Source organism: Oryx dammah, unplaced genomic scaffold (genome assembly GCF_014754425.2).
Source record: "Oryx dammah isolate SB20612 unplaced genomic scaffold, SCBI_Odam_1.1 HiC_scaffold_29, whole genome shotgun sequence".
Lineage (NCBI taxonomy): Eukaryota > Metazoa > Chordata > Mammalia > Artiodactyla > Bovidae > Oryx > Oryx dammah.
Window position 1 is genome coordinate 75,186,744 of NW_024070213.1, and position 12,255 is coordinate 75,198,998.

Sequence of the window (12,255 nt, forward strand, 5' to 3'; positions counted from 1 at the left end):
AAGCTATAAAGATATTCTACATAAGAAGAGAATTTAGTCAATACTTCCAGTAGTCATGCATGGATGTGAGAGTTGGACTGTGAAGAAGGCTGAGTGCCGAAGAATTGATGCTTTTGAACTGTGGTGTTGGAGAAGACTCTTGAAAGTCCCTTGGACTGCAAGGAGATCCAACCAGTCCATTCTGAAGGAGATCAGCCCTGGGATTTCTTTGGAAGGAATGATGCTAAAGCTGAAACTCCAGTATTTTGGCCACCTCACACGAAGAGTTGACTCATTGGAAAAGACTCTGATGCTGGGAGGGATTGGGGGCAGGAGGAGAAGGGGACGACAGAGTATGAGATGGCTGGATGGCATCACTGACTCGATGGATGTGAATCTGAGTGAACTCTGGGAGTTGGTGATGGACAGGGAGGCCTGGCGTGCTGTGATTCATAAGGTCGCAGAGTCGGACACAACTGAGCGACTGAACTGAACTGAACTTATAATAACTATAAATAGAGTACAACCTTTAAAATCGGCAAATCAGTGTATTGTACATCTGTAACTTATACAATATTACACAACTATACTAAAATAAATAACAATAAAATAATTAACCATGAAAAGTATAATTCTGCCTCCTTGCTTTTACTCCATTATTTGTATTTCAAATACAAATTTCAAACTCCAGTATCCGTATTTCAGTTCAGTTCAGTCATGTTCGACTCTTTCTGACCCCATGAAGCAGCACGCTAGGCCTCACTGTCCATCACCAACTCCTGGAGTTCACCCAAACCCATGTCCATTGAGTCGGTGATGCCATCCAACCATCTCATCCTCTGTCATCCCCTTCTCCTCCTGCCCTCAATCTTTCTCAGCATCAGGGTCTTCCCAAATGACTCAGCTCCTTGCATCGCTTGGCCAAAGTATTGGAGTTTCAGCGTCAACACCCTTCCTACCAATGAACACCCAGGACTGATCTCCTTTAGGATGGATTGGTGGGATCTCCTTGTAGTCCAAGGGACTCTCAAGAGTCTTCTCCAACATCACAGTTCAGAAGTATCAATTAATCTGTGCTCAGTTTTCTTTATAGTCCAACTCTCACATCCATACATGACCACTGGAAAAACCATAGCCTTGACTAGATGGACCTTTGTTGACAAAGTAATGTCTCTGCTTTTCAATATGCTATCTAGGTTGGTCATAACTTTCATTCCAAGGAGCAAGCATCTTTTAATTTCATGGCTGCAATCACCATCTGCAGTGATTTTGGAGCCCCCCAAATAAAATAAGCCACTGTTTCCACTGTTTCCCCATCTATTTCCCATGAAGTGATGGGACCAGATGCCATGACCTTAGTTTTCTGAATGTTGAGCTTTAAGCCAACTTTTTCACTCTCCTCTTTCACTTTCATCAAGAGGCTCTTTAGTTCTTCTTCACTTTCTGCCATAAGGGTGGTGTCATTTGCATATCTGAGGTGATTGATATTTCTCCCAGCAATCTTGATTTCAGCCTGTGCTTCTTCCAGCCCAGCATTTCTCATGATGTACTCTGCATATAAGTTAAGTAAGCAGGGTGACAATATACAGCCTTGACGTACTCCTTTTCCTATTTGGAACCAGTCTGTTGTTCCATGTCCAGTTCTAACTGTTGCTTCTTGACCTGCATACAGGTTTCTCAAGAGGCAGGTGAGGTGGTCTGGTATTCCCATCTCTTTCAGAATTTTCCACAGTTTATTGGGATCCACACAGTCAAAGGCTCTGGCATAGTCAACAAAGCAGAAATAGATGTTTTTTCTGGAACTCTCTTGCCTTTTCCATGATCCAGCGGATGTTGGCAGTTTGATCTGTGGTTCCTCTGCCTTTTCTAAAATCAGCTTGTACATCAGGAAGTTCACGGTTCATGTATGGCTGAAGCCTGGCTTGGAGAATTTTGAGCATTACTTTACTAGCGTGTGAGATGAGTGCAATTGTGCGGTAGTTTGAGCATTCTTTGGGACTGTCTTTCTTTGGGATTGAAATGAAAACTGACCTTTCCCAGTCCTGTGGCCACTGCTGAGTTTTCCAAATTTGCTGGCATATTGAGTGCAACACTTTCACAGCATCATCTTTCAGGATTTGCAATAGCTCAACTGGAATTCCATCACTTCCCTGCTTCTGTTAGGTCCCTACCATTTCTGCCCTTTATTGAGCCCATCTTTGCATGAAATGTTTCCTAATTTTTATTTAGGTTGGTGCAGATGTAATTATGCTTTCAGGCTGTGAATTTTAAATTATTATAACTAGGCTCAAAAATACCTTTATTAATCAAAATAGGAACCATTACAATCAACATATTTTTGCCAATCAGAAATAAGTTTGCTTATTCTTGTAGCATAAAAATCCATGTTTTGGGATTTGACAAATTCTTGGAAAGAATTTTCTATATCCTGCTGGTTGTGGAAGTGTTTTTCCTGCAAAAGTTATAGAGATGCTTCAAGAAGTGGTGGTTGGTGAGAGGTTAGGCGAATATGGTGGATGAGGTAAAACTTCATATCCTAATTTGCTGAACTTTTGAAGCTTTCATTGTGCAACATGCCATCAGGTTTGCCATGGAGAAATATTTGATATTTTCTGTTGACCAGAGCCAGTTGCAAGCATTATAGTTTTTAATGCATTTCATCAATTTGCTGAGCATACTCTTAGATGTAATGATTTCACTGGAATTCAGAAAGCTGTAGTGGATGAGACCAGTAGCAGACCATGAGATTTTTTTGCTATAAGTTTTGTTTTGGAAAGTGCTATAGAGCTTCTTCTCTGTCCAACCATGAGCTGGTCATGGTCAGTCATCATAAAAATATCCACTTTTTGTCACAGATCACAATCCAGTTAAGAAATGCCTCATTAATATTGTGTAGAATAAGACATCGCTTCAAAAATGCTTGTTTTGATTTCTGGTCAGCTCATGAGGCATGATAAATGTATCAAGCTTTTTCACCTTTCCAATTTGCTTCAAATGCCAAATGACCATAGAATGGTTGATATTACGTTCTTGGGCAACTTCTCATTTAGTTGTAAGAGGACTGCTTCAGTGATGGCTCTCAATTGGTTGTTCTCAACTTCCGATGGCCAGTGATTACACTTCTCAGCTTCAAGACTCTTGCCTCCTCTGCAGAACTTCTTGAACCACCACTGCATTGTACATTTGTTAACAATTCCCAGGCCAAATGCATTGTTCATGTTGTGAGCTGCTTTACAACCCATTTTGTACTCAAATAAGAAAATTGCCTGAATTTGCAATTTGTCTAACATCATTTACATAGTTTAAAATAAATATAAAATAAACAAGTAATAATATTACAACAAGCAATAAGTCATTAGCAAAAAAATAAATAAAAGAGAAATGCCCATTAAAATGATGTATGACATAACCTTCTTTATTTTGAATGTATTCCAATATCAAATGGCCAATTTCAACAATACAAAACTGCAATTATTTTTGCAACAACCTAATAATAGGAAATTGAGTTTCTACTTTATTTTCAAATAACAAGTTACTACCCATCAAAGAGCAGATAATTGGTATCAATCACCACACTTAAAATCATTTAAAGCAATATTTTATAAAATCAGCAGTTGACCTCAAAAAGTGAGACTGAGGAAAACACAAATCAAGGCTAGATTATTCACAGAAAGATCATAAATGAGCTAAACATTGAAGACTATTAAAAACAAAACACAAAAATTGCTTTCATCAAATTAAAATGAAATAAAATTAAAAAGAAATTCAATCTTTGAATTGAATGGTTGAAGATGACTTAAAATAACTAAAAACAGGAAAGTATCATCTTGATTACATTGTAACTTATACTATGTCTTACAGCATAAAAATCATATTTTTAAAATTCCAATTCTTACCTCTCTCCATTCTTTATTTCCAACTCCTTGTATATATAAGACACAAACTACAAAAAGATAAAAAAAAAATCTAAACATTTTTTATAAATATCAAGGAAACAAACCCAATTTACTTTTCAGCTGTCCAAAAGGTATGTTAAAATTAGTTCTTAATACCTCACCTTACTCTGGCAGGAAAATTACTAATAAATCATCGCATGATTAGAATTTTTGTAAATAAGCAAAAAAACTATAACAGGTCTTTAGACCTTAACAAGTATAGGTCTTGGCACAAAAATATAATTGTTATTTACTAACATCTTCAATTTCATTATGCTACAAATGTAGATGATTTTTTTTTTTAAACTAAGGTTGAACAGTTTTGTCAGAGAAGGCAATGGCGCCCCACTCCAGTACTCTTGCCTGGAAAATCCCATGGACGGAGGAGCCTGGTAGGCTGCAGTCCATGGGATCGCGAAGAGTTGGACACAACTAAGCGACTTCACTTTCACTTTTCACTCTTCACTCTCATGCATTGGAGAAGGAAATGGCAACCCAGTCCAGTGTTCTTGCCTGGAGAATCCTGGGGACAGGGGAGCCTGGTGGGCTGCCATCTATGGGATCGCACAGAGTCAGACATGACTGAAGTGATTTAGCTGCAAACAGTTTTGTGAATTTTCTGTGGGCTCAGCTGGTAAAGAATCTACCTGCAATGCAGGGGACCAGGGTTCAGTTCCTAGGTTAGGAAAATCCCCTATTGAAGGGAATGGCAACCCACTCCAGTTCTCTGGCCTGGAAAATTCCATGGATGGAGGAGCCTGGTGGGCTATAGTCTATGGGGTCTCAAAGAGTTGGATACAACTGAGCAACTAACACACACACAAACAGTTTTGAAGTATTTCAGTATGTTACCAGTCATAGGTCACGCTCTTCCTAGGATACTTATAATCCTCAGAAGCATCATAGGGAGGACAATCTGCACCAAATCAAATGTTAAATTTAATATCTGCAACTCCTATCCTCAATGTTTGTAAACAAGAAATCTTGTCAACCACAAACGGAAATCCAAAAAAGGTAGATTAAGAGTCTAGAGTAGAGATTAATGGATAAAAATATCCCATTCACTTACTAATGAGTCCTGGGAAGTTTTAATACCCACAAATTGTAATGCCTTTTCTCCAGTGATAATCTCAATCTCCAGTGACAATTCTTTCATCAACTGAAAACATCTCTCTCTCTTCATTAAACCACATAGTTTCATACATTTGTAGAGATGGAGAGCAACTGGATATCAACTTCTTTTTTTTGATTTATACATTATTTCTATTGTTTTCTAATTAAAATTGGCTTTCACTGTACAATTTATCTCCAGTTTTCAATATATACATAGTTAGTAATAAAAAAATTCAGCTCATTCAAGATATTATATAATTTACTTGGTTATACATGACTTTATATACTTCCTTTATTCACAAAAAGGGAAAATTGTTACTCTGTGACTTGATCACTTAGAATTATGGCCCATTACAGCTGTCTTTCAAATATAATTTCTATCATATGGCTTTATAATAAGGTTTTAATTTCAAAATGAATTGTCCTGTATTGGAGTCATTTGTGTTTTCTTTTTAGTCTCTAAATGCTAAGCAATTCCCTCTTTTTAGCCAGAGTACTGCCCAGGTAGATAAGAATGCAGGGCCTGAGACCATATCCCTCCTCACTTTCTAGTCTTTAAGACAATATTTAAGTAAAAATTATAATTTTCATACAACTTTTTACAAAATCAAGTAAGTAAAATAAGTTGTTGTTGCTCAGTTGCTAAGTCGTGTCCAACTCTTGACCCCATGAACCACAGCACACCAAGCTTCCCTTTTTTTTCACTATCACCCAGAGTTTGCTCAAACTCATGTCCATTGTATCAATGATGCCATTGAACCTTCTCATCCTCTGTTGCCCCCTTTTCCTCCTGAATAACTATTTCAGAAAGCAAGTTAAATACTTACTTGGATCAGATTTAGAAAACGTGTCTCTATCCAGAAGATTTCTGTTGAAGAAAAAAGAAAATACTAGATAAATGCAAAACAAAAATATTTATATAAATGTATAAACATATAAATGTAATGACTTAGAAGTTCTAAAATTCAAATTTATGCTGAATATTCATCCTCCACTAACCAATAATTATTTATAAAAGCTATATTACATTTTTATATTTAATACTTACAATAAAAATCTCATGTTTACCCTGTCCTATTTTTCTACCAAGAGTACCAACCATAAGCATTTATCAGTACCGTGCTTAATATTTGAAATGCTTTTTTTCATATCAACCTGATACACTTTCATATTCCAGGTTTTTAAAAATTACTCTTTCCATGGAATCATTATACACTGAGAAAATACAAATATAGTCAACAGAACAGCATACACCAAAAAAAAAAAAAAAAAGAAAATCAGACTACATCTTCAAATATTCTCAAAAAGAAAAGAAATTATCAGAAATGTTTATATTTGGAACTGTCAGTTTCAAAGACTACTAGTCAGAAATCAAATTAAAATAATCCACTTGTCCCTTAAGCAGACACTATGACTCAGCAATGATTGAAAAAACAGTAAATTTTTAAAACATTTCCATTTGAGAATATACTTTGTTATATATTTATAAAGGAAGTGCTCCACTTAAGTGGAAATTTTCCGGTTTTCACTGTGTCTAGTTTTGCTCATTAAGTGTCCTTAAAAAATGTAATTCAGCTCTTTCTTTCAGAGTTCATAAAAATCAAGGAGAGACAGTACAAATATTGCAGTAACCTTGGAACTCAAAAACTGTGTTATACACATATAAATGAAAATAATGTGATTCTAGTACCTTACTTATCTAAAAAAAAAAAAAAAAAAAACCCATACAACCTTTAACAACAAATAGAAAATAATGGATTTCTAACAATGATAAATAAATATTCTTAAGCTTTATTTGAACATTATTTCTTCTAGCCATTAGGATCCATAACATATAAGGTCAAAAACAAACAAAAATTTAGATCCTTTATAATATGAGAAAAAAAATGCTCCATAAACTCTTCATAACTTAGTCCCTAAACTTTGCAATTTAAATTTCTCATTGTTCTTTGATAATAAATTTCAGCTATACATTGATCATATGAACAACATAGAATAGACCACTTCTGACTAGATTTAATTCCGCAAAGATTAATTTATGCAATGGCTAAGAGGCGCTGGAGTGGCGAGCGGTGGCTGCGCGGTGCTGGAGTGGCAAGCAGCCAAGAGGAGATATCCCACATCCAAGGTCAGGAGAACAGTGTGGAGGAGATACCCCATGTACAAGGTAAGAAGCAGTGGCTGCCCTTTGATGGAGCAGCTGTGAAGAGATACCCCAAGTCCAAGGTAAGAGAAACCCCAGTAAGACAGTAGGCGTTGAGAGAGTGCATCAGAGGGCAGACAGACTGAAACCATGATCACAGAAAACTAGCAAATCTGATCACAGGGACCACAGCCTTGTCTAACTCAGTGAAACTAAGCCATGCCACGTAGGGCCACTCAAGATGGCCGAGTCACGGTGGAGAGTTATGACAAAATGTGGTGCACTGGAGAAAGGAATGGAAAACGGCTTCAGTATTCTTGCCTTGAGAGCCCCATGAACACTATGAAAAGGCAAAAAGAGGACACTGAAAGATAAACTCCCCAGGTCGGTAGGTGTTCAATATGCTACTAGAGATCAGTGGAGAAATAACTCCAGAAAGAATGAAGGGATGGAGCAAAAAAAAAAAAAAAAAAAACACCCAGTGTGGATGTGACTGGTGATAGAAGCAAGGGCTGATGCTGTAAACAGCAATATTGCATAGGAATCTGAAATGTTAGGTCCATGAATCAAGGCAAATTAGAAGTGGTCAAACAGAAGATGGCAAGAGTGAACAAGGACATTTTAGGAATCAGCAAGCTAAAATGGACTGGAATAGGTGAATTTAACTCAGATGACTGTTATATCTACTACTGTGGGCAAGAATACCCTAGAAGAACTGGAGTAGCCATCTTAGTCAACAAAGAGTCCAAAATGCAGAACTTGGATGCAATCTCAAAAACAACAGAATGATCTCTGTTTGTTTCCAAGGCAAATCATTTAATATCACAGTAATCCAAGTCTATTCCCCAAACAGTAACACTGAAGGAGCTGAAATTGAATGGTTCTATGAAGACCTACAAGACCTTCTAGAACTAACAACCAAAAAAGATGTCCTTTTCATTATAAGGGGACTGGAATGCTAAAGTATGAAGTCAAGAAACCTGGAGTAACAGGCAATTCTGGCCTTGGAGTACAGAACGAAGCAGGGTAAAGGCTAATAGAGTTCTGCCAAGAAAATGCACAGGTCATAGCAAACACCCTCTTCCAACAACACAAGAGAAGACTCTACACATGATCATCACCAGATGGCAAACACCGAAATCAGACTGATAATATTCTTTGCAGCCAAAGATGGAGAAGCTCTATACAGTCAGCATAAACAAGACCAGGAGCTGACTGTGTCTCAGATCATGAACTCCTTATTGCCAAATTCAGACTTAACTTGAAAAAAGTGGGGAAAACCACTAAACCTTTCAGATATAAACTAAATCAAATCCCTTATGATTATACACTAGAAGTGAGAAATAGATTTAAGGGACTAGATTTGATACACAGAGTGCTTGATGAACAATGGATGGCAGTTCATGACATTGTACAGGAGACAAGGAGCAAGATCATCCCCAAGAAAAAGAAAAGCAAAATGGCTGTCTGAGGAGGCCTTACAAATAGCTGTGAAAAGAAGAGAAATGAAAAGCAAAGGAGAAAAGGAAAGATATACCCATTTGGAATCCAAAGAATAGCAAGGAGAGATAAGAAAGCCTTATTCAGTAATCAGTGCAAAGAAATAGAGGAAAATAGAGTGGGAAAGACTAGTGATCTCTTCAGGAAAACTAGAGATACCAAGGGAACATTTCATGCAAAGATAAGCTCAATAAAGGACAGAAATGGTAGGAACCTAAGAGAAGCAGAAGATATTAAGAAGATGTGGCAAGAATACACAGAAGAACTGTACAAAAAAGATCTTCACGACCCGGATAATCACGATGGTGTGATCACTCACCTAGAGCCAGACATCCTGGAATGTGAAGTCAAGTGGGCCTTAGAAAGCATCACTACGAACAAAGCTAGCGGAGGTGATGGAATTCCAGTTGAGCTCTTTCAAATTCTAAAAGATGAAGCTGTGAAAGTGCTGCACTCAATAGGCCAGCAAATTTGGAAAACTCAGCAGTGGCCACAGGACTGGAAAAGGTCAGGTATCATGCCAATCCCAAAGAAAGGCAATGCCAAAAAATGCTCAAACTACCGCACAATTGCACTCATCTCACGTGCTAGTAAAGTAATGCTCAAAATTCTCCAAGCCAGGCTTTAGCAATACATGAACCATGAACTTCCAGATGTTCAAGCTGATTTTAGAAAAGGCAGAGGAACCAGAAATCAAATTGCCAACATCCACTGCATCATCAAAAAAGCAAGAGGGTTCCGAAAAAAACATCTGTTTCTGCTTTATTGACTATGCCAAAGTCTTTGACTATGCCAAAGTCTTTGACTATGTGGATGACAATAAACTGTGAAAAATTCTGAAAGAGATGGGAATACCAGACCACCTGACCTGCCTCTTCCTGTATGCAGCTCAGGAAGCAACAGTTAGAACTGGACATGGAACAACAGAATGGTTCCAGATAGGAAAAGGAGTACGTCAAGGCTGTATATTGTCACCCTGCTTATTTAACTTAAATGCAGAGTACATCATGAGAAATTCTGGGCTGGAGGAACCACAAGCTGGAATCAAGATTGCTGGGTAAAATATCAATCACCTCAGATACGCAGATGACACCACCCTATGGCAGAAAGTGAAGAAGAACTAAAAAGCCTCTTGATGAATGTGAAAGAGGAGAGTGAAAAAGTTGGCTTAAAGCTCAACATTCAGAAAACTAAGATCATGGTATCCAGTTCCATCACTTCATGGCAAATAGATGGGGAAACAGTGGAAACTGGCTGACTTTGTTTTTTGGGTTCCAGTATCACTGTAGATGGTGACTGTAGCCATGAAATAAAAAGATGCATGCTCCTTGGAAGAGAAGCTATGACCAACCTAGACAGCATAATAAAAAGCAGAGACTTCACTTTGCCAACAAAGGTCCACGTAGTCAAAGCTATGGTTTTTCCAGTAGTCATGTATGGATGTGAGAGTTGGACTATAAAGAAAGCTGAGCACCGAAGAATGATGCTTTCAAATTGTGGTGCTGGAGAAGACTCTTGAGAGTTCCTTGGACTACAAGCAGATCCAACCAGTCCATTGTAAAAGAGATCAGTCCTGGGTGTTCATTGGAAGGACTGATATTGAAGCTGAAACTCCAGTACTTTGGCCACCTGATGCAAAGAGCTGACTCATTGGAAAAGACGCTGATGCTGAGAAAGATTGAAGGTGGGAGGAGAAAGGGATGAGAGAGGATGAGATGATTGGATGGCATCACCGACTCAATAGACATGAGTTTGGATAAACTCTGGGAGTTGGTGATGGACAGAGAGGTCTGGTGTGTTGCAGTCCATGGGGTCACAAAGAGTCGGACATGACTGAGTGGCTGAACTAATTGAACTGTATGATTTTTAAAGTTTGGAAAAGACAAATATTCTTAAATGATATATACACTGCAAAAGACCAGTGATTATCAAAATGAATCACAAAATTTGGATTGATGACAGAAAATGCAAGATTTTTTCCTCCCTAATATAGATGCAAAACACCCACATTAAGTTAAACAAGAAGTATTATTCCAATGGCTATTTTATTAAAAAAAAAAATGAAATAGAAACTAAGTTGAGGCTCAAAGAAGTTGAGTAAATGAATAAGAGCACACAGCCCTGTATGAAATATTCCAAAGAAGTCAACTTTTGGAACCCAATTTCTCTCAACTTTACAAAATGCTACATTGTCTGGATAAGTCTGAGAGAAACACCTGTTTTCCTACAAGTGTTGGAAATGTGAAAGGAAAGGTTTCATCTTATACCTGTTAGTTGTGTCAAAAGAGTATACATAAAATATTGTTTATAGACTAATGAGAAGAGAAATGCCACCTATGCAATGAACAAAAAGAACTAGGATAGGAAGCTAAACATAACTGTATTTACTCACAGAAAAATATTATTTTTTCTACATAAAACAGTTCTTAAGAAAAAATAACACACACACACATACCACTCCTCATCAGCTCTTATATAGGGAGGCTAAATACACTTCCTTCCATGGTGTTGTCATTTGCTTGAGTTAGGATGACTTTAATATTATGCCTACAATTTAATAATGTGAGGTTGAACTGAACATTAAGTTAAAATCTTCAACAGCCCCTTCTTTCTATAAATCTTGATGTAGATAAACCAAGGAAGAGAACAAACTCCTGAAAAGAAATTATGGAAAAATACAGTGTATGAGTTAGAAAGCTTGCCTGAAGAAATAACCTATTCAAAACTTTGATCTGTGAATTGCATGAGTTATTCCAGTAACCACTCATCTCAAATTGTAATTAAAATGCCTGGACTTAAGAGTATGATTGCAACAGCACAACCAAAGCTGAAGCCCAGTGAATTAAATTCTAACCTGTATGAAGTACTAGGTTAATGCAAGAGCATATTTTGCATGAAGGCTGAAATAGGAAAAGATAAGCAGGAGTTTAATAACATCTTTCCAGCATCATCCAGGAGAAAAGCTTCCCTGAATTCTCCCTTTATTATTCAACCATCACTGATACTAGTCTCTTAAAACAGACCAATGCATATAGCAACCTTCCCTTGATGCCAATAGCCAGTTACCTCATTGGACAACCTTGCCTACTCTGATTTTATGCTCAACAAGCCACTTGCCAATTTTAAGATAGCTTCTCATATAGATATTAGCACAGAACTGTATGGAGTGGCCAAGAGATGAATATTACAGTTTTCTTGACCATTAGAGTTTTTATTCTTAAGTGGCATACCAAGACTGAACAGCCAATTAGCCTCTAAAAGCGACATCTCAGGCTTCTCTTTCCCTAATAGGAAAATAGTGATTCCATTTAAACTTCAAAGCAATTTTGCAAGTATTTGTCAAGCAAATATTGACTTTATGCCCAAGACCTAAAAAAACACAAAGCACTAATTTGTCACAGTGGAAGTGACAAATAGTTTCAAGGGATTAGATCTGATAGACAGAGTGCCTGAAGAACTATGGATGGAGGTTCCTGACATTGAATAGGAGGCAGTGATCATCACCAACCCCAAGAAAAACAATGCAAAAAGGCAAAATGGTTGTCTGCGGAGGCCTTAGAAATAGTTGAGAAAAGAAGAGAAGCT

The 12,255-nt window shown here is 37.4% G+C and overlaps 1 protein-coding gene across 1 annotated transcript in view; it reads right to left on the bottom strand.

The window, feature by feature from the left end:
• Positions 1-12,255, bottom strand: part of CPNE8 (copine 8) — a 256,264-nt gene that overhangs the window by 203,907 nt on the left and 40,102 nt on the right. Inside the window, exons 2-3 of the mRNA XM_040233468.1 lie at positions 5,855-5,895; positions 3,876-3,922 (exon numbers count right to left, since the gene is read on the bottom strand). Of these exons, the coding sequence (XP_040089402.1) occupies positions 3,876-3,922; positions 5,855-5,895 (88 nt within the window). The remainder of the gene's footprint in view (positions 1-3,875; positions 3,923-5,854; positions 5,896-12,255) is intronic.